Below are 25,213 nucleotides of genomic sequence, written 5' to 3' on the forward strand. Positions count from 1 at the left end.
AGGGACTGTGACCGTGTGTCTAGAATAGGTGCCTGTCCCCACCTTTTCCCATCCTTCTCTTCTGGCTTTGTTCAGGGGTCACCGCCTCCATGCAGCCTTCTCTGCCTGGGCCCGTGTCCTGCTAGTGTCCCCAACGCTGGGAGATCCTCAGCCCTCTTATTCTTCACCTCTGTCTCCACAGCCCCCCACACATCAGGGAGAGAAACGAGCCGGCCCTTGGCATGGCTGGGCTCAGTCTGCTGAATCCTCGTGAGTGGAAGGATCTCAGAGCAGAGTTTCAGACATCCTTTTCCTAAGAATTCAGTAGTTTGTGTATAGCCCCCGTCTCTATTCGGTGCCTAAGAAAATAGGGACCAAAGCCTGGGGCTAACAATCTCAGCATTCTCTTAGCGTGAATCATAGCATTGGGGAGAAAGCTCCTCAGGCAAAAATACAGCCAGTCAGTGAAGAAATAACGTTACATTTATTTAACTTGTGTCTTTATGCAGAAAAAGACACAACCCAGACGTCATGCTTGAGAGGTGTTACCCATCCCTGTCTTTCTACTTCCCAGAGGCTCAGTCTTTTCAGAGCAAGGAGCAGAAGCAGGCTTGAATCTGCTGCCTTCAGAGCGTCAGCTCTGGCCTAGCCACAGCCTTCACTAGCCCTTGCAGCCCCGGGGGCCAGTTCTGGTGGGAGGAGGCAGGGAAGTGGGGTGGGGGCAGAGCCCTGCAGAGGCCACGTATAGGTGGGCTAAGTGCCTGGCCCCGTTTCAGTGTCCTGGGACAAAGCCCTGCAGGCCCCGCCTCTGCCATCGTCTGTCTCCTCCGTCGTTCGGGAGCTCTGGAAGAGGCCATGCTCCTCGGTGTTCCCTGCTTTCCACGGTTAGTTCTCAAGCACTCATCCCAGCACCCACACAGAACAGCAGTCACATAAACATCATCCACTTGACAACACTGTACGATGAATACGTTTCTATAGAACGTATTACCCGGTAGAGTGTGATGAGAATGAAGTTGGCGTTTGGGTTTTTCCAAGGGAAGGTCTAGCTGTTTGGCGTGCGTCTGTTGGAAACATTCATCTAAGGAAGGGTTTGGCCTCCTTGCCTCCTTATCAGAAGGGAAAAGGTTTTTTTTAATTGCCTGTTACCCTTTCCAGGTAGGGTGGGTACATGTTTTACTGAGAAATCGGGGTCGCTGTACTTCAGAGGTTCACTGCAGCTGTCTATCGTATTTTCATTCTTTGGCACTTCTGGGGGTGGGGAGGAAAGAGGATAAACTTTCAAAGCTACCTAACGTTAGCCTTCTTCACATACCCACTAAGCAGACTGACTGATCAAGGCCTCCCAGAGTCCTTAGAGGTCATGCCCAGCAGGCTCCCTCAGGTCTGCTGGGCTTTGACTCTGACATTCCCAGCCAGCAGCTCCAAGCCATACAAGGGCCAAAGGAGCTGTTGAGGGACAGTTCTGTACTTGGGTCAACATTCTTCCGAGTCAGGATCAGACAGACCTGAGAGGAAAACTAGGTGCAGTGTGCAGCCAGTCAAGCTGAGCCACCTGTGAAGGTCCGTTGTTCTTCGTGGTGGGAGATTGAACTGTCCTCTGGGCATTATAGAGAAATGGCAGGACCACCCCATGGGGACACACTATAAAGCTGCCCCACCTATTGGACTGGCCAACACTTACTAGATTGGTGACCTGTCCTTGCCTCTGTGGGTCTCAGTCCCTCCTAAGGGGAAGGGTTAGACTTTAAGGTCCCTTCCAGCTCTGCATCAGCAAGCCTGTTGACCTCCCACCTGATGTCCAGATTGCCAGCCAGGTTGGGTTGTTTGAAGAAATGCTTCCCAGTGGTAGTTTCCAAGCCAACAAGAAAGCAGAAGGGTTGGATGGGGCCAAGTTGATACCAGAAGGAGACCTTCATCTTGGGTGTTCAGCTCTTGAGCCACCAGGGTTATGATCCAAACACAGTTTGTGTAAGAAGCCTGACCTCCCAGCTGATGCATCAAGCCCCACAGTGATTCAGCTTCTTAAAGGGGATGGGGAGAAGTCATCTTTTCAGTTAGTGAAGAGGGAAAAACCATCTGGAAAATAAGTGCTGGTCATCTCTGCTGGATGAAAATGAGGTTCATGAACTAACTCCATGGGCTCTGGACATGAGTGATGCCTGAAAACCAGCCTCAGCCTAGGACCCCTCCCTGCCACAAATGCCTAACGAGATTATGGGCTGTTCCAGCATTGAATGGGGCTGGCCACAGCCAGAGTCCACACTCACCTTGACCCTCAGGGCTGTCAGCCATCTTTGTGGGTTCTGTAGACAGACCTAAGACACAGGTGAGGAGGGAGAAATCTCCAGGGAAGAGGAAAAGCAGTGAGTGGGGTGACCAGTAGCAAGGCCCTACATTCCCACATGTGGCTTCACTGGGCAGGACCAGTGCATGTGAGGACTGACTCTGAGCGTGCAGGATAGTAAGCAACAGGAGCATGTAGCTTCTTCCCCTTCCCTCAAGCAGGAGTGCTGGTGAACATCTGGCCCCTCTCTTCACCTGGATGCCCCACACAAACCAACTTCACTTTCATCCTCAGGGAGGCGAGGAATTGAGTTAACTGAACCCATGGCTTTGGGTGGGGTGACAGATCTTTCAACTGTAAGATGGAAAATGCGAGTACGACTTCTCCCACATTAACCAAAATTACCTTGATTAAATTTTGAGGTCAAGGGAGGAGAGTGTAGCTTTAAGGCATTTGGCAGCTATTCAGCAGATAGATTGTGCAGCCAGAACCTATCAGCTCTCAAGGCAAGATGGGGAATTTACAGAGAAGTTAGAAGGGCTAGTCCAACCAGAAATCAATATATGCCAGGTTTCCAGGAAGTTGATTCAAAAAAAGTTTTTCATGACAAATATTACACAGGTACCTCCTGTTTTCTTAGGGGAACAGTCTTCATACATAGATCGCTCATTTTTCTATTCTTTGAAGTATTCGACCGATCAGCCCCTGATGCACCATCTTGTAGAGGATGTCTCTGGAGTGAGGTGGGGTGGCCATCTTGGAGAGAGGTCAGAAAGTTTGGCAGCCTTTGGCTAGGTGGCACCTAAACCGGGAAGTTTGGCTCCTTCCCCAGGAAAACTTCTTGACTTCAGGTTACAGCGGAAAGAAGATGAAGACACTGGAGTCACTCTAGGGTTCGAGGAATTTATACCCCTAAGAACACAGCGCTGAAATTCGAACCACTGCGGATGATGAGAGACGATCCAGTAGCGTTGTCTATGAAGACGGAGGCATACTGGCCAGCCTGCAAGGGAGATGTAACAAGGAGAAGGAGTGAGGAGCTTCTGTTCACACATGCCCTGGTCCCTTTGCCTTGATGGTGAAAACTGATATGGAAAAAGGAGCAACAACTAGGGCATCCTTGACTCTGCTCTCCATCAGCCCACAGCCAATCGATCCCAAGTCACGTCAGTGGCTACACGTCATGGCACCATCGCCTCCTCTGCTCCACGTGGACACCAATACGGTCCAGGCCTAGGCTGCCACACTCACCCCTTAATAGGTCTCCCTGCCTCACCTCTCCACTCTTCAGCCCATCCTCTCCCTTGCCAAAAGGACTTTCCCCAAACTCAGGTCTGTTCATGGCACTCCCCCTCCTCAACAAACCCAGGTGACCCCCTTCATTTTCTGGGATAAAATAGTAACGTCACCGGCATCTAAAGCCCTACACCAGCTCACTGCAGCATACCCCCCTTCTACGCTCTACAGTCCAGCCAACGTGGTCTTTCTTCTCTTTCCATACACAGCCATTCTACCTCCACCTCCCTTCCTTTGCATTGGCTGTTCCCCGGGTCTGGAATAGACTCCCTTCTCACCTCCTCAGAATCCCTCTCTTTCTTAATTTAAGCTTCAGCTTGAGCACCTCTTAGAAGAGTGATTTCCTGATTCCTATCCCCTCCCTTTCCTCCCTCCCCAAATCACCTGGTACATAGTTTGTACATAGGTTGCCTCTCCTAATAGAATGGAAACTCCCTGAGGACAGGAGCCAGTTCATTTTGTGCTAATCCATACATGCCTTCTGTATCCTCAGCCCCCAGAGCCTAGCACTCACCAGGCACTTAATAAATTAGAAGAGTCTTTTACCTGGTCTCCCTGACTCCAGTCTATACCCTCTCCAGCCCTTCCTTCTTCACAGCTGCCAGCTTCATCCTCCTCAGGCACAGACCCAACCATGTCATCCTGACCCTTCTGGAAATGCTCACTGGCTCCCTGTTAGGCTGGCGTTTCGAATCCTCTACACTCTGGCTCACACCTACCCTTCCATCTGTAAGTCGTAATACTCCCTTGCCCAGACACTTGGTTCCAACCAAAATGCATGACCAGCCATGTTCCCAATTTAATAGGCCATCTCCCACCACCATGCATTTATATAAACCGGCCCCTTCCCTGGAGCACCTTCTCTGTGACTCGTCCATCTTCCTGCCTATAGCTCATGTTTATAGAGCACGTTAGCACTTTCCATATTTTATCTCACTGGATCCTCGAGACAACCACGGCAGGAAGATGCTGTTATTATCCCAATTTACAGAGAAGGCAGCTGAGGCTGGGAGTGATGAGTGTCTAAGGCAGGGTTTGAACATAGATGGCAGGTGCCATCCCCTCCTCCTCTCAGTGGATGATCTGGAAAAAATCCATCCCTTGGGGATCCACTTTTAGAGAAGCGGGCATCCAATATGATAAGCCTCTAACAAGCATGTACTGTGTGCCAGGCACTGGGTTAAGTGGGGGAGGGGGGCTACAAAGACAGCCCCTGCGCTGAAGAAGCTTCTGGGCCTCTGGCCTCCCCCTCCCTTCTAAGTTTACTCTGTGTTAATTCTGTAAATACCAATTTGCACACGTCTTCTTGATACAGTGGAATCATTTTTGTCTCTGTATCCCCAGCATTTAATACAGTGCATGTCATAGGTGCTTAATAAACGCTCATTTATTGACTGATTACTTCCTACTAGGTAGACGCAACATGTGGATGGGGAAGTATATGCATGATTGTTTAGGGGTGAGGGAAAGGGCACTCTCTCTGGGAAGGTCAAGACAGATGGCCCCCCAGCCTCAGTTTCCCCCTCTGTAAAAGGACCCAATGCTCTTCGAGGTCCATTCCGGTCTTTGTCACCATTACTGACGATTGTACAGAGAAGGGAGGTGCTGTCAGCCAAATCCGTGGTCACTGTGTGGTCTGCACAGCACTCCCTGCACAGTGAGATAGTGTATCCTTATCCTCCATTGTACAGATGAAGAAATGGAGGCTCAAAGCTTTCTTTTTTTTGGGGGGGGGCCTCAGTTTCATCTGTAAAATGGGGAGGGTGGAAGGGGTACAGTTTGGATGAGCCTGTCTGCTCTGGCTTTAACCCACTGATTTTACCTGCAGGGATTGGGTGGAGGGTGGCCCTCATTATTTACCTCTAGGTACAGGATTCCGCTCACTGAGACGGTGAAGAGCTCGCTGCTGTTGTCCAGGCCAGTGACAGCCTCCAGAGATCTGTGAGCCCAAGCAGAGAGAGGAGTCAGTGCCAGTTTGGGGTGCAATACTCCCGAGAGAACGTCCCCTCTGGGGGGAGTATGCGTTTCTCTCCAGGGTCCCAGCCTGGAGGCCCAAGGCAGTCAGGGGGCCCTGACGGGCAGAACCGCAGGCTCCCTCGTCTTCCCCTATTTGTAATCTCCCACCACGGTCTCCACACAGGCAGTACTCACAGCTCTGTCGTGTACTCCCTCCTCACTCATCTGGTCAATCTCCTAATTTTCTTTCAGGCTCTGATTAGGTGTCACATCCTAACCCAAGACTTTCCTGACACCCCCAAGTTGTGAGTGGTCTCTCTCCCCATCATTATGTTACTTGTGTTTTATTTACTTCTGTGTTGTAAATTTAATTAAAAATTCAAAGGGTCCCTCCAGTTATCAGAAGATGTTGCTACAGGGGCATGTGTGTGTGGCATGACTGTACCGGGTGCTGAGGTCAAATCCAGCTAGGCACTTATAGCTGTGCGACCCGAAGTGAATCAAAGACTTTCTGAAGTAGTTTCCACGATGGACTCAATGCGTTCTGAGGTCCCTTGTGGCTTTGAATGGGATAGGAGCTGCGTTTGTAATTGGAAATTGAGGCTTAGAACAAGTCTACTGGGCTGCATCAGAGGCTGCTTTCAATCCAGGACTTGGGGGTTGGAACCCTCCAATCAGAGCTGAAGGGGACGAGGCAGTCGTCTGAGCCTCTTAACTCTTCTCAAGCAAACCATCTTCAAACCTTGGCATTGCCATGTAGCCCTGGGTATCTCCACCCTGGGGCCCATGCCTCACGCCTCCCGGCCACCGCGGCTGAACTGCCGGGTTATCTGATGGGGCCAGCTGGCTGTGCCTCCAGATGCACACTCACACGTTACGCTGGCACAGAGACTGGATGCAGATCAGCACCCGCAGGCGGTCCCGGGACCGAGGCTGCCCCTTCTTCTGATGGTCCCCACCGTGCACTGCCGAGCGAGAGGAGAAGACAGGTCACTGGAATGTCCCACCCTCCCAGCCAAAGGGAAGCTGAGAGAACATCCAGAGAAAACCGGCTTGTGCAGACGGGGAGGGGGAGCAGTGAGGAGGGGGTGAAGATAGGACAGGGAAGTCCTGGGGAAGGGGACCAGGAAGTGGGGCTAGGCTGTCACCCACAAAGCTGGTCAAGTGGAGACCCAGCTGGAAGCTTGGAGAATGACGCCTTTGAGAGCTGAGAGGGGCCAGAGATGCTGTCTAGGTCAACCTTCACATTTTACAGATGACAAACTGACTCTTAGAAAGGTTAAGTTAGTTGCCCGGGGCCACCCAGCCAGTCATCTCTACCATCTGAGAGATCTTCATGTGTTAGAAAGCAACAATTGTGCACCCTCCGAGTTTCCTCTTCCCCAGTTCCTTCAATCCATTCTGACAGCAGGGATTCTTAACCTGGGAGCCATGGATAAAGTCAGGGGAACCATGAATGTGGATGGGGGAAAATTACACCTTTATTTCAACATAATTGATTCCCTTTACAATCTTTTGTGAATTTAAAAGCATTCTTCTGAGAAGGGGCTCCTAGACTTCACCAGCCTGCCACCGGACCATGACACACAAAAGGTGAAGAGCCCCTTTCCTGTGGTATATTTTCAAATTCCTAGCCCAGCCAAGTCTCCCTTTACTGTGCAGATCCCACCTTGACAATGTCCTTCCTAGACTGTGGGCTTCAGAAATGGGCCCAACCTCTAGTGGAGTCTGACCAGGGCAGAGAAAGCACAACTGTGATCTCCTTCATGCAGAAGCCGAGACCTTGCCTCCGACTTTTCTGAGATTGAGGCTGCCTGGTGTGCCCTTCCTTGGCTAAGACGGGCATGTGGTACAATGGAAAAGCCACCAGACTTGAGTCAGAGGACGCAGGCTCAGATCCTAGCTCCTCTACCAACTAGGTGGGTGACCTTGGCCAACTGTATCAATTGTATTGGACTCAGTTTCCTCATGTGTAAAATGAGGGACTACCATTTAGCTCTAAAGCTATGGTCCTATGAACTCTGCTTCCGAACCTCTCGGACCTCCATCCTGAGAGCATCATTGATTCAGAGCTTGAAGAGATGAGGATTAATCACTTCCAACCCCCATCACCACAACCTCATTTTACAGATGAGGACACTGAGACTCAAACAGAATTCTAAGTCTGTGACATCATGGCTGTCCCTCATGCTTGGGGTGTCTTCCCTTTTCACTTCTGCTCACTGAAATCCTGTCCTTCCTTCAAGGTCCTCCTCAGGCCAACAGTTCAAGTTGACAAGCATGTGTTAAGCCCCTGCCATGTATCAGGCGCTGTGCTAATCACTGGAGATGCAGAGAAAGGCAGAATCAGGCCTTGTTGCCAAGGACCTCGCAGTCTAAGGGGGAGGATGCTTTGCAAACTAAGTGTAAACAAGCTTTGATCTCCAGGGGAAGGTGCTAGCCTTAAGGGGGATCAGGAATGGCAGGTTTTGGATGGAGGTTGGTCATAAATGGCCACTTCTTGCCCCAGACTGAAGCTCCTCCCATTCTTGTCCCAATCATATCCAGCAACTCCTATCGAACCTCCTTGGGTATGCCCACCCTTCAATTATAAGCTTCCTAGGGGCCAAGACTAAATCAGTCGCCCTGGATGACCACACCTAGGGTAGTTTCTTGCACACAGTACTAGGTTAAATGTTTGTTGAATTGATGAGAAAATGGAGTGAATCTGACCATAGAGTTGTGTTCATCTGAGGCCATCTGGAACCTGCACCCGCCCCCCATTTATACATAGGGAAACCGAAAGGTCAAAGGCCTTGCCCAGAGTCGTGCTGGATCTGAAGTGGATTCAAACCCAGATTTTCCTCACTCCAAGGCCAACCTCTCCCCATTCCACCACCTGGCATTATTTCAAGTCCAGGCTTGTTCTTTGCCAGTCATCTAAAGGCTAGAGTGACCCAAGGCTCCTTGCTCAGGGGGTCGGATCTTACCAATGTACAGGGTAGCAGCGAATGTGTAGAATCCAGTGATGGGGGCTGTGTACTGACCGCTGGTGAGGTTCAGCCCCAGACCTCGGTGAAACGATCCGTCTTTTCCAGGCTGGAAAAAACAGGTTTGAATTTCAGTCTCTTGGTTTGAGCTTCTTCCAGCCTTTGCAAGCATGGGAACCCAAGCTGGCAGGAGGGGTGATCTATGGCTATGCACTGGAAGCCAGGTGCCCTTGAGGAGGCGGGCAGGTGCTTCCCAGGCCCTGGCCCTCGTCATGCTCAATGCTGCCTTACTGTGTCTCTGCAGAGATGCAGAGGCACATAGTGGGCTTCAAGACAGCAGAGACCTGGGTTCAGATCCCACCCCAGTGCTTAGAACCAGTGTGACTACAGGCAAATTTCTGAACCTGTCTGAGACTCCATCCCCTCATCTGTAAAAATCAGTGCCTTAATCAATGCCTGGGGTTGTTGTCTTAGGTTGTGAGGGTCCTTTGTGAAGAGCAGATGAGCAGGCGTCTGTTCCTTACTGCGCGCTCTTGGAATGTCGGCTGTTCCCGGTGCCTCGCTGGGCTGGGAGCACAGGCTGGACAGAGGGGCCTCAGAACTGAGTGGCCAGGTCCACAGGTCCCCACTCACCAGGTAATATTGCTGCAGTTCCTGGAAGGATCGCCGCTCGATGGACATGTTCTTTCGCAGCCGGCAGTGGAAGGCAGCCTCCACCCGGTGAGGTCTGTGGCTCTGTGCCAGGGACCCGGTTACCAGAGCCAGGACGTCGTCCTCTTCGGCCACCCTCTCCTCCTCCTCAGCCTCGGCTTCCTGGCCCCCACAGTCCTCACAAGGCTTCAGGCTCATCTTCTCCCGATACTTTACCGCCCCTGCCAAGAGAATGACCCAGAACTCATTAAGTGCCTACTGTGGGCTGGCCCTGCGGTAACTACAGGGGGATATGAGGACCGAGCATGGGGCAAGCCAGCCACAGTCTGGGGGCAGGGGCGAGGGAAGGGGAGAGCCCGGACACTGATCCCTTTGGGGTGGAAAAACCACACTCCTGACTGAGGTTGGCATCTTCACCAAGTGTCCTGAAAAGAAAGTTTTAGAGTACGGGGTTTTCGCCTGTTTTGTGTCCTGGACCATGAGGTCCAAGGTCAGGCGGTCTGCAGCGGCCTATGCACCCCTTCTCAGCATCAGCTTTGAAAATGGGTAAGATAAAAGGTGCAGGAATACAAAGGAAGCTGATTATCTGGAAATACGGTTCTCTAAACCCCTCCTGGGATTCTGGGTGAAGGATTCCTGCCCCAGGCACAGGTTTAAAGCTGAGAGGGGCCTCCGAGGCCTCATTTTTCAACTGAGGAAACCGAGGCCTAGGAAGGCTGCCTATGTAGTAATTGCCAGAGGTGAGATTTGAACCCAAGTCATCCAACTCTGTCCTGCTCTTCCCCATTCTCCCCTCTCTCTCCTCAGTTGTCAGAAACTTCAGCTAGGGAGCCAAAACAGACTCAGGGGGGTTAGTTAGTAAGTATCAGGGACAGGAGCAAGAGCCTGGCCTGGAATTCTCTCAGCCCAAGTCAGCAAGCATTTATTAAGCACCTACTATGGGCCAGGCATTGTGCTAAGCCCTAAAGATACCAAAAAAAGGTAAAAAACAGTCCCTGCCCTCAGGGAGCTTCCAGTCTGATGCTCAAGGTCCATAACAGCAGGTTTTAGGGTCACCGTACCTTGAATTTGAACACAGGAAAACTGAGGCTAAGCCTGAGTCTCGACACTTATCCGAAGGGATCTTTGCTCATTCCTCAAACATTTTTTGAAGTAGCTGCTGTGGGCCAGGCGGGGAATGCCTGTGTTCTCAGCAAGCTTTCTCCTGGGCTATAGCCTACTGAATACCAGATGCTGCTCAAAAATTGTACCAACATTTACTGAGTGCTTCCTGTATGCAAGGCCTTCTGCTGTCTATGAGGAGGTTACAAAGATGAGGGAGGCTGTTCCTGCCCACAAATCTTACAGTCTGGGCAGGGAGACAGGACATGGATAGAACTATAGCTCCTGACCCAGAAGAGGTTTCAGAAGTCATTTTACAGATGAGGAGACTGAGGCTGCTAGAGGTCACACAGCTAGTAAGTATCTGGGGTAGGATTTGAACTCGGGATTTCCTGATTCCAAGTCCAATACTCTATCCACTGTGCTACCCAGCTACCTTGATAAGAGTGGAAGAATGGGTTGGGCCCAAATCATGGAAAACCTTTGAACAGTATTCTGTGGGCAGTGAGGAGGGGGAATGACATTCAGTTATCCTGTTAAATAACATTTTTGCATATTTGAAGCCTCCATGGTTTTATCACTGCTGGGGACCACACCCGTCTGTGATGTAGGTGGGGGTGGGGGTATGTCTTGAGAGAGTACTTATAGCTTCATCCCATCTGTCACTACCTGTGTGACCTTGGACAACTCACTCAACATTGCTGGGCCTCATCTTCCTCCATAAAGAAAGGGTAGGAGGAGCCGCTAGGTGGCACCGTGGATAGAGCACCGGCCCTGAAGTCAGGAGGACCTGAGTTCAAATCTGGCCTCAGACCAAACCCTTGACACTAGCTGTGTGACCCTGGGCAAGTCACTTAACCCCAGTTGCCAAAAAAAAAAAGGGTATTGAGCTAGATGGCATCAGGTCTCATCTGGCTCCAGATGTGGGACCCCAGGATCTTAGGATTCTCCTCTGCTCTGGCAAGGGGTTCAGCAGGCCCTTAGAGGTACCAAGGCTGTGTCTGAAACCTTTCCAGCTTGGCAGTCCCTGCCACGGTTTGTACTCAGCCGGCCTGGCCTCAAGGACCCAAGGTCACCCCTGATGCCAAGCCTCTTACCCTTCCTCAAGAATGACATAGTATTGGTTTATTTTCTTTCATCATAGGGTTCCAAGAGAACTCACAAGTGTTATTCCAGTCCTTTTGATCAGCTATGCTAATCTCCTTCATGTAAGAGATGGGGAAGTTGAGGCATCATATGATTAGGTCTAAGGAGTCCTCACTAGCCACTGGGAACAGAACCTGAGATCCTTCGCATTCCAGGCTAAGCATGAAGTTCCCTTAATGAGGAAACAGAAACACCAAAACAAATCCCAATTTAACAAGTGCTGAGCAAGCATATACAGCAATCCAATCATCTCCTCTGCTTCTCCACCCCCTACACACCCACATGGACATGAACATGGACACAGACGGACAGGGAGGCAGACCCAGTCACCCCCACGGGACTATGACACCCTTGCATGTATCCAGTCACACTGCCAGAAAAGAAGAGTGAATCGTTGGGGTGGGCACTGATGACAGGCAGGAAATGAAACTGAGATGTCAAGAAACACGGCTTGAGATTCTCGGACAGAGGTCTTGACTCTCACCATCAGGCATAGTGGAATTATTTTAGCTTGTCCTATTTGAGTGGCATTAATTATAGACTTGTCAGTCCAAACAAGCTATTTCCTCTGGTGCTATTTTTACTAAGCTATTTTTGTCTCTGTGTGAAATGATAGCCTGAATCTAACTTTGATTTTCTCTCTCTCTCTTCTCAGTCTCTGGCTATCTCTGTGTCTCTCTGTCTTCTGTCTTTCCTTCCATCCTTCCCTTGCTTTCTTGCTCTGTTTCTCTTCCCATCATCTCTGTCTCTGTCATCTCTGTCTCCATCTCTGTTTCTCTGCGTGTGTGTGTTTGTGTGTGTCTATGTCTCTCTGCCTCTCTGTCTGTCTCTGTCACTGTCTCTCTCCCCTTCCATCCCTCTCTCTCTCCCTTCCATCCCTCTTTGGCTTTCTTGCTCTTTCTCTTTGCCACCATCTCTGTCTGTCTGTTTCTATATGTCTCTCTTTCTCTGCCACTCTTTCTTTGCCACTTTCTCTCTCTGCATCTCTGTCTCTGTCATTCTCTCTTAACACACACACACACACACACACACACACACACACACACACACACACACACACTTTCTTCCTAGTATATCCAACAACTTTCAACACATAGGTGACCTCTAAGATCTCTTCCAACTCTGAAACCTATGAATTTTGTGGGCACCTCCCCGTCCAAAGCAGTTGTTACTTCCTGCTGACAAACATTCCCAGTCTTGCCTGGACTATCCTTAGCTGCCATTCCTACTGTGCTGTGGGAGGAGCCTCAGGAGGCATCCAGCCCAACAACCCCTCCCAGAACAAGAATTCCTTCTAGAACATCTCTAGTGAGGAATCAGCCAGCTTGACTTGTCCCCATTGACAGGGGCCAGCCAGCCACCTCTTAAGGATGCCCATTCTACTTGGGGGTGGCTCTCATCAGTAGAAACCTGGTGGTTTTTCTTTTCTTAACTCCTATTCTAAATCTGCCTCTTTGTAATTCAGCCACTGCTCCAGGTTCTGCCCTTTGGGCCCAGACAGAACCACTGGAAGCTTCTTCCATGGGACAGCCTTCCAGTACTTGAAGACAGCTCCCCCCAGTCTTCTCTTCTCCAGGTTGAAGGCACTTGGTTCCTTCAATTTGAAGCCTCTGGCTTCATCATCAAGGTCACAACCCAACCTCTCCACATCCCTCCTAATCTCAAAGTGGTCCACATGAGCCTACATGAATATCGTTTCTTTACAAACACTGGAATTACTCTTACTGATTTGGAATAGCAGGTAGGTTATGCATTTCCATTTTGCAGTATCTGAACTCAAAGATTACTTAACACAGACAGATGGGGCCAATCTTTCCCTACTCCCACCCCATCATTTGGGAATGCCCATCTAAATGAATGTGAAAGCCCGGCAGCTATGGTGATGAAAGATCAGCAAAGTGTTGACAAACAGTGGTTCTGCTGCAGTGAAAAGAAAGAGTTATTTGTAAGGGAAGGCTGCATGGAGGAGGGGGCATCTGAGTTAAGGACTGGCCCATGTGAGTTTGGAGCACCTAATGACCAGAGCCAGCCACCAGTATGTGATGTTTTAGGGCCTTACCAAACATGAAATCGGCTGTCATGGTGTGAAGGAGCACCCTCTTTCACTCACTCACTTATTCATTCACTCATTCACTCAGTGAGTGAAGCCCTTTTGCTAGGCCAGGCAATGTTGTAAGACAACAAAAGATCCCAGCCCAAAGGACCTGCCCTCAATGTGTGCCCAGACAAGGCCATTCGAAGTCAGCACAAAGTGATCTCCAGCATGGAGGCCACTTGGGGTATCTGAAGAGGTTTGCTGTGGGAGGCCACACTTGCTAATCTCTGAATCAAGGTGGGGATTCTACAAGGTGGAGGTAAGGAAGAAGGGTGTGTCAGGTAGGGAACACAGCCTGGCAAAGCCACAAAGGCAGGAGATGGACTGTTGTGTGCAGACAGCAGTGGGTAAGTCCAGTGTGGCTGGAATGGAGGCTGCATGAAGGAGGGTAATATGTAAGAAGACTGGAAAGGTTGACTAGACACAGAGTGTAAAATGGCAGAGAATGTATTTTATCCAAGAGGCAACAGGGAGCCCCTGCTGATTCTTGAGCCCCCCACCAATGAAACCATAGATCCCTGAAGAGACTGAATCAGCACACTGAGAGGTGCCCCAGTCTCACACATCTCACAGAAGACGCAAACTCAACGTGAGCACAGAAACAGCAGCCTCTGGGGGAGGAAGAGGCCATCACTGCCAAAACACCCTGAGGCACCAGACAATGGAGGGTGGCTGTGGGAGCAGGGCTTGTGCTCCAGGACCACTGAGTTCCTTGGGCGGACGCCAGAGGATGTTCCGTGCCCCGTTGAGATAAGCTTCAATACCAAGTAAGAAGCACAGCGCTCAGTGGACTCTGCCATGCACAACCAGGGGAGCTTGTACTAGGCTCAGATCTCATTCGGGCAGTGCAAGGAGGCCTTCAGCAGTGTGGGGCAGACAGCTGTGGGGAGCTGGGTGGGGCACGGGGACCCAGCCCCAGACAGAGCTGGGAAGAGGCTCTCCCTTGGGTGAGCCAGCCCTCAGCGTTACGGCTCTCCCTTACACCGGCAGCTTAGTGTCCACACACAGAGCCCTGCAGCTCCCCCATGCTCTCAGTGTCACAGAAATGGAGACTCTCAGAAGTGGAAGGGACCTTGGCAGCTAATGTTACTGTTGTTCAGTCATTTCAGTTGTGTCCAACTCTTTGTGACCCCATTTGGGGTTTTCTTGGCAAAGAATGGAGAGATTTGCCATTTCCTTCTCCAGCTTATTTTACAGATGAGGAAACAGGCAAACAGGGGGAAGTGACTTGCCCAGGGTCACACAGCTAGTAAGTGTCTGAAGCCGGATTTGAATTCAAAACTCCAGGACCAGCACTCTATCCACTGTGCCACCTAGCTGCCCTTGTCCAAACCATACTCCTAAGAGAATTCCTCCTGCCATACTCCCTAAAAGTGGTCATCCTTTTGAAGACTTCCAAAGGCATTCCATACATTCAGTCTGTGACTTCCACTTCGTTGCTCCTAGTTGCTTTCTCTGAGGCTGAGCAAAGCTAAGCTGATCCCCCTCCACAGGAGCTGCCCAGCCAACCCTCCAACCTGCCCCATGAAGATTACCTATACTTCCTCACATTATAAGGTGGAGCCAGCTTCATATTTGGCTTATGCATACAACCATCCCTTGGGGGTGCGTCGTGGAGGACAGATGATATACCCTGGTGCTGGATGGGGTTAGGGGAATCCTGCATTTTTTTTTAACACCTGAACCAGGGCAGGATCAAAAGCATGATCAGAAACATTTAAATTGGCCTCATCCTGTCTCTGCCCCACCTAGGCTCCCAACTTCTTCCTTTTCCTCTTTGGCAAAAGTGGCCGATTGCGGGAGTGTGGGACTCACATGGGAGAAGGTTTTCCCAGAGTAGTTTATCTATGTGCAACTCTCAAGGTTTCTGAACCCACAGCTGCCGCAGCTAATAGAGAAAACTTTCTGTTTGTAACTCTCCCATGTTACAGTCTGCAGCTGAGTTGGATTAATTGAAGGAAGTGAGATACAATGTTATATAGGGAGCCAACTCTTAGCCAGGTGGGAGTGGGTGAGAGAGAAGGACAGTGGAAGGAAGGATTGGGAGGAGATTCGAGAAAGGAGAAGGCAGCAGCTCCGGGAATGGGAGGTGGGAGGAGGTGTAAGGGTGGTCTGGTCTGGTTGGCCAAGGGAGCTAAAGGGACCCAGAGAAAGACCAGGCCAGGCTGGGCTTATTTGTCAGCAAAAGTAGCAGTTGCCTTGCACGTAGTCAGTGCGCAAAAAGTTCATAGGTTTTAAAGTTGGAAGAGATCAGATAGCTAATTAATCCCTCTATAGATGAGGAAACTGAAGCTCAGAAACACAGGTAGGATCGTAGGATCATCCTTTTAGAGCTAAAATGGTCATGAGGGGTCATCTGGTCCAACTCCCTCATTCAACAGATTAGGAAACTGAGGTTGTGCTGCCTGGTGTTAGAAAGTAGTAAAATCGGGATTTGAATCCAGGTCCTCTCACCCCAAGTCTAACATTCTTTTATCTTCACAAAAGCTTGCTATGGTGCATGGAATGCTGGCCTTGGGATCAGAAAGATCAAAGTTCAAATTCTACCCCTGAGCCTATCCTTCCCCCTTCGCAGCCCTTCCCCCACCCCTTAGATTGTGAGCTCCTTAAGGGCAGGAACTGTCCTTACCTCTTTTTGTATCCCCAGTGCCCAGCACAGTACATAGTGGGCCCTTAATGTATGTTGGCCAACTGACTGGTAATGAGGCTATACAGTATAGTGGAAAGATCTCAGTGCTTCAAGAGGACCTGAGTTCTAATCCTGCTTCTGCCATTTACTACCTGTGTGACCTTAGACAAATCACTTGACCTGGCAAGGTCAGTGGAGTCCGACACCATCATGTCCACTGCTGGACCGCAATTTCTCTCTTCGGAACCTTCAGGAAGTCCTCTTATGACTCCCCCCCACCCGATCCCCACATACACCCTCGGAGGTTCCATCCCCATACCTTTCAGTAGCAGCTGGAATTCCTTCAATAAATCCTCAGGTGGGATGGAAGGCCCCGGGGGGCCCTGAGGGCCAGGGAGCCCAAGCTGAAAGATAAATGATAAGGAGAAACATCAAGGCCCAGTGGTACCAAGACAAGGGTTTCCCTAAAATCCCGCTGTTGGACTCAATCCATTTCGATCCAAGAAATCCTTATGAAATCTCTTCCATGTGCCAAGTTCCAGGCTGCCGTCTGCAGCTACCAATTGTAGCACAATGAACGGCCAGCATCGGCTAGCAGAAGGAGCTTCCTCATCAGGAATTCCTTAGGCCAGTGTCCTGGTTATATCCCCGATGTGTGCGGTCCAAACTGCTCAGCGACGGGGCGACAAGGACAAAGAGTGTAACAGCCTCTGCCCTCACTTGTACTCACTTCAGAGCTAGGGTTTAGACTCCCCTCAGCCCTTCCCGTGAGGCTTCATGGTGGCTTTGGCTACAAAGAGCGGGAGGTGGTTGGCCTATTGGGGAAGAGGAAACATCTCACTGGGTGCAGAGCCCAGCGCCAAGAGAACCCACTCCCCCACCCTGACCCAGGCTTCTCAGCAAGAATCCTGGTCAGCCTAAAACATGGCAGGCAGGGGTAGAGGGGCATCCAGCACCATGGGACAAGCTACTCCCCCAGGGAACATCCCTAAGAAGGCAGACATCAGGTGGTATCTGGTCTCCCAAGGCAATGATATGGCCAGGTCCCCAGATAATTTCTACAAAAGCTAAAATCTAGGAGGGGAATGGTTGAAGGGAAAGAATTCATAAAGAAACTCTCCCTATTGATAAGGTTCAATGGCTCAAATTGGAAAAACCAACTGGATCAGGATGGTTTTTCTTTGTTTTGTCTTTTTACTTATGATTCCCATTCAGATAGATCCCTCCCTCCTGCTTTTTGGAAATCAGTTTTATGGCACATCATAGAACCTTGGAATTGAAAAGGACCTCTGGAATTGTCACATCTAACCCCTAGCCTGAGCCATAAACTTCCTCTGCAGCATCTCTAACAAGTGGTCACCTAGCCTCCACTTGAATCTCTCCAGTAATGGGGAACTCACTATCTCACAAGACTTCATACCATTGTTGAACAGTTCTAATTGTTAGGAATGTCTTTAAATTGAGTCAATATCTGTCTCCTGCTAATGTCTCCCAATCAGTCCTATCCGTGCCTGCCCTCTAGGACCAGGATTCAGGGTTCTTTCTCCCACCCACGTTCATGGACTCCCTGAAATCTATCCCTGAGCTCCAGGTTAGAAACCCTACTATGGAGCTCCAGGGTTTTCAGGACAATAGACTCAGGACTATAGAGCTCAGGGTTTTCCCCTTCTGAAGGGGAAGTGATGGCTGTTATCCCCATTTTACACATGGGGCTAGTTCATGCAGAGAGGTGCCACTAGGCCAAAGGACTGCCCACAGTAGAATATTAGTTTCTTAAGGGGGAGGGCTGTCTTTCTCTCTGCTGTATTTGGATTCCCCACAGTTAACACAGTGCCTGGCACATGGTGTGCACTTAATAAATACTTGCTGACTGACTGATGGACAAGAGACATTAAGTGACTTCCTCCTGGTCCCACAGAAAGTGGCAGAGGCAAGATCCAAATCTCTGAGTCCAAATCCAGCTGCAGGCCCTGGGCACTGGGAGGCCCAGGCCTCTCCATGCTCACCTTGTATTTTTTGGATTTCCCAGTGTTCCTTTTTTTTCCATTGACCCCTTTGTTGGACTGTCTGACAAAGAGCATCCAGGTATCCCTGGGGTCAATGCTTCGGGGCTTCTCGGTGACAGGGGCTTCCTGTAACAGAATCCAAAAACTGGAGTCGACCAAGGAGGTGACTTCATATTAGAAGTGGGAAACGGACAATGGGACTTGCCTGGGCACCAGGAGGGCAGAAAACAGACTTTTCACTTTAACTTTTTTTTTTTAGCACAAATGCCTATGTGTATATATGTACATATTTATAGATTTTGTACAAATACTAAATCATATAAGTGTATATATAGTATAAAAAGTTCACAAAAATAAAAGTTAAAAACAAGGATCAGATAAAGGCAAAGTTATATCTTCTCCAGAGGCAATAGGAGCTACTGAAATTTATTGAATAGGGGAACCGTCAGCCCTGCTGTCCAGGAAGATCCCTTTAGGAAGAGACAGGAGGCAGGGAAAACCAATTAGGAAGTTATTGCAAAAGCCTGGTGATGCACCCCTGAACGAGGATGTGTGAATAGAAAAAATAACATGAATACAAGAGACATCTTGGAGGTAGAAAGAAAGAGGAGATTTGGCCATTAAGTGGCTACATGAGGGGAGGAAAAGGGAGGAGACTAGACTGATTCGAATATTGAGAACATGGTTGACTGGCAGGAACAGGGAAGTTCAGATGAGAGGGTGTGTGTGTGTGTGTGTGTGTGTGTGTTGGGGGGTGAAATAATGTCATGAGACACAGATCAAACACATCCCCGCCTGCTTCTCTCCAAATGACTCATTCTGTCCCCACAATGCACTGGGTAGGGGTGGGTGACACCCAAACTTCTTGTGGTGGTCAGCCAGGCATTAAGGACTTCCTCAGGGAGGAAGCGTTCCCTCCTGATTAAGATCTTCCCAAGAGCTTTCCCCTTCTCTCACCAGGAAGGAGGTGCCCATGTCACCTTCCTGCCAACACACTGGGCAGCTGTCCATGGCCCATCCTTAGAGCTGCCCTTTACTGAATGTCTCTCTCAATTCAAACGGAATCTCTTTGAGGGCTGGGCTTTCCGGCTTGCTTATATTTGCATCTCTGGGACTTAGCAAAGTGTTTGGCACAAAGTAAGCACTTAATAAATGCTTCTATCTATCTATCTATCTATCTATCTATCTATCTATCTATCTATCTATCTATCTATCTATCTTATATCTATCCATCTATCTTATATCTATCAATCTATCCATGTATCTCTGTCTGTCTGTCTACCAACTATCCATCCATCTATCTATCTATCTGTCTGTCTATCTATCTATCCATCCATCCATCCATCCATCCATCCATCCATGTATGTATGTATGTATGTATGTATGTATGTATGTATCTATCTGTCTGTCTGTCTGTCTGTCTGTCTATCACCACACCCCTTCAGTTAGTGAGCTTACCACTACCCCACACCAGTTATCTGGGATCAGTCACTCATTTTTAGAGTCAACACTAACAGCAACTCAATTCACCCCCAAAAGAGCCTTGAATGTCAGTGCCAGAGGCACAGTCCTGATCCAAATGGCCAGTAGTGTGACTGACTCAGGGCTTATCAGTGTCTGCCTCTCCCTGGACAGAGGTCGCTGGAATAGGAGCCCCCGGGAGGCAGGGACTATTTCCCCTTGTCTTTGCCTCCCTCCCATCTCATGTGGTGCCTGAAAAATGGCAGGAGCCTAATAAATGATCCTGGAATTAATTTAAGTGTCCTGTTGTTCCCAGTTGTTAATGCCACCCCTTCACGTACACTCACACCCACTCACACACCCACATACACACATTACTCCACATTTACAGTGTACGTATTTTCTATTTACTTAGATGTATACATGTCATGTTATTCCTTGCCCCTTCCCCTAAGTAGAAGGCAAGCTCTTTGGGAGTGGGGAGCGTTTTGCTTTTTTCTAGGCTTAAGACCTGGGCAGGAGGGAGATCTTCCCTAACGTTCCCAAATGGTGATGTAGAAGAAGCAGATATTAAGTATCATGAAAGGCAGCTTGGCCTGGCAAATCTGGGGCTGGCCTGAGGGCTGCTTCTAACATATATTGGCTTTGAGGCTCAGCCTCTCAGTGACTTGAGGCAGCTCCTTAGACTCTCGGGGGTGGTTAATAAATGCTTATGGACTGGCTAATCTGCGTTGTAGCAGGAGCTTCTCATACCAATGGAATCGTGGGTTGAAGGAAAAAATGAGATCGTGTGATTTAACACAAGGAGATTCAGGACTAAGGCATGATCAGGTCATGATTCAGTCCCAGATCATGGACTGGGAAGAAGCTAGGGATACTGAACGTGGTTCTATCCCTGTATCCAGAGTCAGGAAGCAGTGGGTTTGAATCCCACCCAAGGCCCTTACTGAGTCCCTTGGCCTCTCTCAGGTTCAGTTTCCCCTTCTGTAAAATGGACATAATAAGGGGCCGCTAAGTGGCACAGTGGATAGCGTACTGGCCCTGGAGTCAGGAGGACCTGAGTTCAAATTTGGTCTCAGACCAGACACTTGACACTCACTAGCTGTGTGACCCTGGGCAAGTCACTTAACCCCAATTGCCTCGCCAAAAAATAAAAAAAATTTTTTTTAAATTTTACAAAATGGGCATAATAATAGCACCTACCTCCCAGGGTTTCAATGATGGTTGAATGAGACAATGATTGTAAAGCACTTAACACAGTGCCTGGCACATAGTAAGCACTAGATAAATGTTAGCTATCATCATCTTCATTATTGTTGTTATTAATATATGTAAAGTGATTTGCAAACCTTCAAGCATGTTGAAGGGTGTCCCAAAAGTCTTTTACTTGCACTAAGATTTTTTTGGGACATCTTGTGTAACTGTCGTCTATGATGAGGAAGCAGTTGCGTGGCTCAGCGGAAGAGCTCTGGGCCAGGAGTCAGGAAGACCTGGGTTCAAATCTGGTCTCAGACACTCACTAGCTGTGTGACCCTGGGCAAGTCACTTCACCCTGTTTGCCTTAAGCCACCGGAGAAGGAAATGGTAAACCACTGCAATGAGAAAACCCCATAGATAGCAAGGGTGTGCTGTGCTCCATGGGACAGTCAGACTCGGCTGAACACTGAACCACAAGATGATGAGGGAGAGGCAAAGGGAGGAGACAACCTGGGCACAGAGACCAGAGACGGAGTGCCATCCGCGCACAGGGTGGCAGCAAAGGGGCTGGAGCGTCTCTGGCAGGAGGGGGGAGGGGGTGGCCTCGGGGAAGTGACTCCTTCCTCCCTTCTCTGAAAAGGACCAAATGAGAGTGTGTGCGTGGAAGGCCGTGGTGCTGGCCGTGGTACTGCCTCCAACAAGGAATTCTGCATGAACGCCACAGCGTCTCCGATGCCGTCAATGTGGGGATCTCGGCTCACCTCAGCACTCCAGTGACCTAGTCTTCCAGCACATTGGAGTGGAATGACACGGCCAGGGTCACCCAGCTGAGACGTGTCAGAGATGACGTGGGGAGCTGTGAATTAAGGCCTCCCTGCCTCCAACCACTATGAAACACAGCCTCTACTCATTATAATGCCATGATTGTCATTCTTACCAAGTGAGGACCCTACTGTGTGCTATTCGTTTTACAGAGGATCCCACTTTAAGATTTTCCCTCCCCTCCTCCCCCATGCCTGCCTCAAAGGGATGGAAAGAACATAGTCTTTTAGTTAGAGGTACCAGGTTCTAATCCCACCCCTGTCCCTTACTACCTGAAGGTCCCTGGATGAGTGAGTGACTTTTCCTCTGTAGTCCCTGGGGAGGTGGCCACAGACTCTGCAAGAACTCTCCCAGTCCTTTATCCTATGGTTAGTTTCCCCTGGATCCACAGATCTTCCCAACTGCCATCTGACTTTTTAAAAAACAGTTTCCAGGGAGTTCACGATCACGGCCGTGTAACACAGCAGAGCTGCCTTCCCCTGAGGGAGCTTGCACCTGGACCTAACACCAAGGGCTGGACATGGAGAAGGATCAGGGGATGGCTCTGGAAGCCAGGACTCCTGTATGCAGGAGAGGCAGCTGGTGGCCTTAGAGAGCTGGCCACCTGGGCCTCTCCAAACAAAACCCTTTATCTCTGCCTCAGTTTCCTCTCCTGTAAACTGAGGATCCTAATGCTCAGACTACCTGCCTTTGCAAACTTTAACAGCCCCAGAGAAGTGTTAGGATTAACATAAAAGCCATGTGGGAGGTGAGGGCCGGTTGGGGCTGGTTTTTAGCTTGTGCAGTTTACTGGGCTCTTCATTACTGACCTTGCAATGGTCTGATGCAAGTGTGGGTGCTTAATTAAAGCTCCTGAGTCTTGGCCCGTCTTTTAAAATAATAATAATCCTAGTGATTATTTAAGGTTTGAAAATTGCTTTACTGTTGCCTCAGCTTATCCTCACAACAGCGATGGGCATGAAGTGATATTATTAATTCCGTTTTCCAGATGAAAAAACTAAGACTCAGAGAGGTCCTAGGATTGTGTCTAGAACTAGAAGGTCAATTAGTCAGTAAACATTTCCTTAGTAAGTGCCAAGCGCTATGTTAAGCACTGGGGATACCAAGAGGCAAAAGACAGTCCTTGCCCTCAAGGAGCTTATAGTCTAACGAGGAGGCAACAAGCAAATATAGACGATCAAGCTCTAGGTGGGATAAACGGAAATCATTAGCAGGGGAAGGCTCTGGAATTGAGGGGCTGGAAGAGGTTTCTAGGAGAAGGTGGGATTTTAGTTGGGACTTAGAAAGCCAAGGAGGTCAGTAGTCAGAGAGGAGGAGGGAGGGCATTCCAGGCAGGGGGAAGGCCTGAGAAAATGCCCAGAGCAGAGAGATGAAGGCTCTTGTTTATGGAGCAGGCAGGAGTCCAGTGGCACTAGATGGAAGGGCGGGTGTCTCTGGAGAAAGATGGAAGATGGAAAGGTAGGAGGGGGTCAGTTTCCAAAGGGCTCCGAATGCCAAGCTGAGCATTTTGTATTTGCTCCTGGAGGCCACAGGGAGCCGTTGGAGTTTCCTGAGGGGAGTTGAGAGGGGTGCTGTGATCAGACCTGCAGCTGGTGGCTGAACGGAGGCTGGACTGGAGTGGGGAAAGGCGAGGCAGGCAGAGCTTTCAACAGTCCTGGAATGAGGGCACCAAGGGGGTGTCAGAGGAGAGAAGGGGGCTGCAGAGGCAAAGTGGACAGGCCTGGGCACCAGCTTGGAGAGGGAGGGGGGGGCGAGAGATAGGAAGGAATCAAGGGTGACTCCTAGGGTGTAAACCTGAGGGACTGGAAGGATGGTGGTGCCCTTGAAAGTAATAGGGAAGGTAGGAGGGGGAGGAGACTTTAAAGACCATCCTCTCCAACCCCATCACTTCCCAGATGAAGAAACTGTAGTTCAGAGGGGTCCTAGGATCATGGGTCCAGAGCTGGGAGGGAGCTCAGAGGCCATTGATCTAGTCCAACCTACTCATTTTACAGATGAACAAACTGAGACTCAGAGAAGGGGAAGCTGCTTGACCAGAATCATACAGCAAGGCAATATCAGAAAAACCTAGGTTTTCCTGACTGCAGGCTCAGCACTCTCTTCCCTATGCCTCTCAATGACTATGAAGTACACCTTTCACAAGACATTAATGTTTCTCTTAGAGCTGGCAAACATGTGTTTAAGGGAGTTCACGAGCACACAGCTTTCACAGGCAGCATGTTGCTTTAGGATCACACACACACACACACACACACACACACACACTTATGCACACACAGAGACACCCCACCTACTCATCCCCTTCTCAGCCAGGGATCCCTGAGGCCTGCAAGTGTCTCTTTCTTGGGTTTAATTTCAGGTCCTAAAATTCTCATCCATGAGATGCTAGTTAGACCCCAGAGTTTCACCTTCTTGTTTGGGGGCTACTCTATGCTCCACCAATCAGGGGAGCGACTCAGGCAGCTGCTGATCACGGCTCCTTATCCAGAGCCCTTAGAAGCATTTTGTCTGAGCTGAGCAGGGAGGGCAGAGGACACTTCCTGTCCAACACTCCGGGAGCCACACCCATTTTCGGCCAGCCTGCAGATCCTCTTCTTTCTTCCTTGGATTCCCATATTAGTCCCTCCATTGTGCTCAAGAGTACAGAACCCTCCCCCTTTATCACTAGATCCAGTGAGGTCAAGTGGAAAAGCAGGGCCCCTGAAGACTTAATTCAAAGGATCGACATTTCCCAAAATATGCTCAAATTTCTACAAAGAGCTGCTTCCACATCCGTGAGGCAACTGGTTTAGCCATACTTAATGTATTTCTCAACAGCCTGCTTTTCTACAGATTAAGAAACAGCTTTCCCTGGCTTTCACCTCTTTCTGACTAACTTCCCAAAGGGCCACTTAAGATGACAGAGAAGGTGCTGTGTGGCATAATGGATAGGGCACTGGGCTTGGAGTCAGCAAAATCTGAATTCAAATCTTGCTTCAGAAACTTCCTGGCTGTGTGATTCTGGGCAAGCCCCTTCCTCTCCCTGTGCCTCAGTGTACCAACCTGTAAAATGAGGAGGTTGGACTCACTGAGCACAAGGACGCCCCTGGAAGCCCCACACTTTTGTTTTATGGACCAGGAAACAGGCCCAGAGGACAGGGAGTCAGAAGCATAGGCAGGACCTGAATCCAGACCCTCTGATGGCTAACCAGTCATTCCTTCCACCACCCCACATTACCTCCCCTGGGCTAACCACTTCTACCTCATTATCACAATCTGCCTCCACCACTCATCGCCCCAGTTCCCCGATTATGCTTCAGGAGGGAGATGTCTTAATAGGATCTGCAAGTCACCTGTTTCCTCCCTCTGGCTGGACTGATAGGGGGTAGCCCAAGTGATCTTACCAGGTCATTAGAGGCTGGCAGAGGGCCGCTGCTCACCCCTTGCTCCATGGGAAAGTCATTCCACTGAGATTGCTTCTCTGGATCCCGTCTACTTCCGTGTCTCTCCGACTCAACTGAGCCATCACAGGAGCCGGCTGCCAGAAGCCCCAGAAAGACAAACAGGAGCCAGCAGCTGGGAAGAACAGCTGTGGCCATCCCAGAGCCCAGAGCCCTCCAGAAGGGGCCCCTGCACTTC

At 49.7% G+C, this 25,213-nt stretch overlaps 1 protein-coding gene across 1 annotated transcript; it reads right to left on the reverse strand.

Annotated features, from left to right (window-relative positions):
• Positions 1 to 444: 444 nt before the first annotated feature.
• On the reverse strand, positions 445 to 25,213 carry ERFE (erythroferrone). The gene is made up of 8 exons (XM_078147316.1): positions 24,979 to 25,213; positions 18,116 to 18,241; positions 16,429 to 16,513; positions 9,121 to 9,359; positions 8,488 to 8,596; positions 6,390 to 6,483; positions 5,423 to 5,501; positions 445 to 3,269 (listed from the first exon to the last, which is right to left on the reverse strand). The coding sequence occupies exons 1-8, from the start codon at positions 25,171 to 25,173 to the stop codon at positions 3,171 to 3,173; spliced, it is 1,026 nt and encodes a 341-aa protein (XP_078003442.1). The 5' UTR covers positions 25,174 to 25,213; the 3' UTR covers positions 445 to 3,170.

Source organism: Phascolarctos cinereus, unplaced genomic scaffold (assembly GCF_003287225.1).
Source record: "Phascolarctos cinereus isolate Bilbo 61053 unplaced genomic scaffold, phaCin_HiC Scaffold_7;HRSCAF=346, whole genome shotgun sequence".
Classification (NCBI taxonomy): Eukaryota; Metazoa; Chordata; class Mammalia; order Diprotodontia; family Phascolarctidae; genus Phascolarctos; species Phascolarctos cinereus.

Excerpts from the sequence above, each read along its gene's own strand:
- ERFE (XM_078147316.1), bottom strand. The coding sequence starts at position 25,173 with ATGGCCACAGCTGTTCTTCCCAGCTGCTGGCTCCTGTTTGTCTTTCTG. Across the intron at positions 16,514-18,115 it reads GGAAATCCAAAAAATACAAG|CTTGGGCTCCCTGGCCCTCA; the intron begins GTGAGCATGGAG and ends TTTATCTTTCAG. Across the intron at positions 5,502-6,389 it reads TCTCTGTGCCAGCGTAACGT|ATCTCTGGAGGCTGTCACTG; the intron begins GTGAGTGTGCAT and ends TTGGGCTCACAG.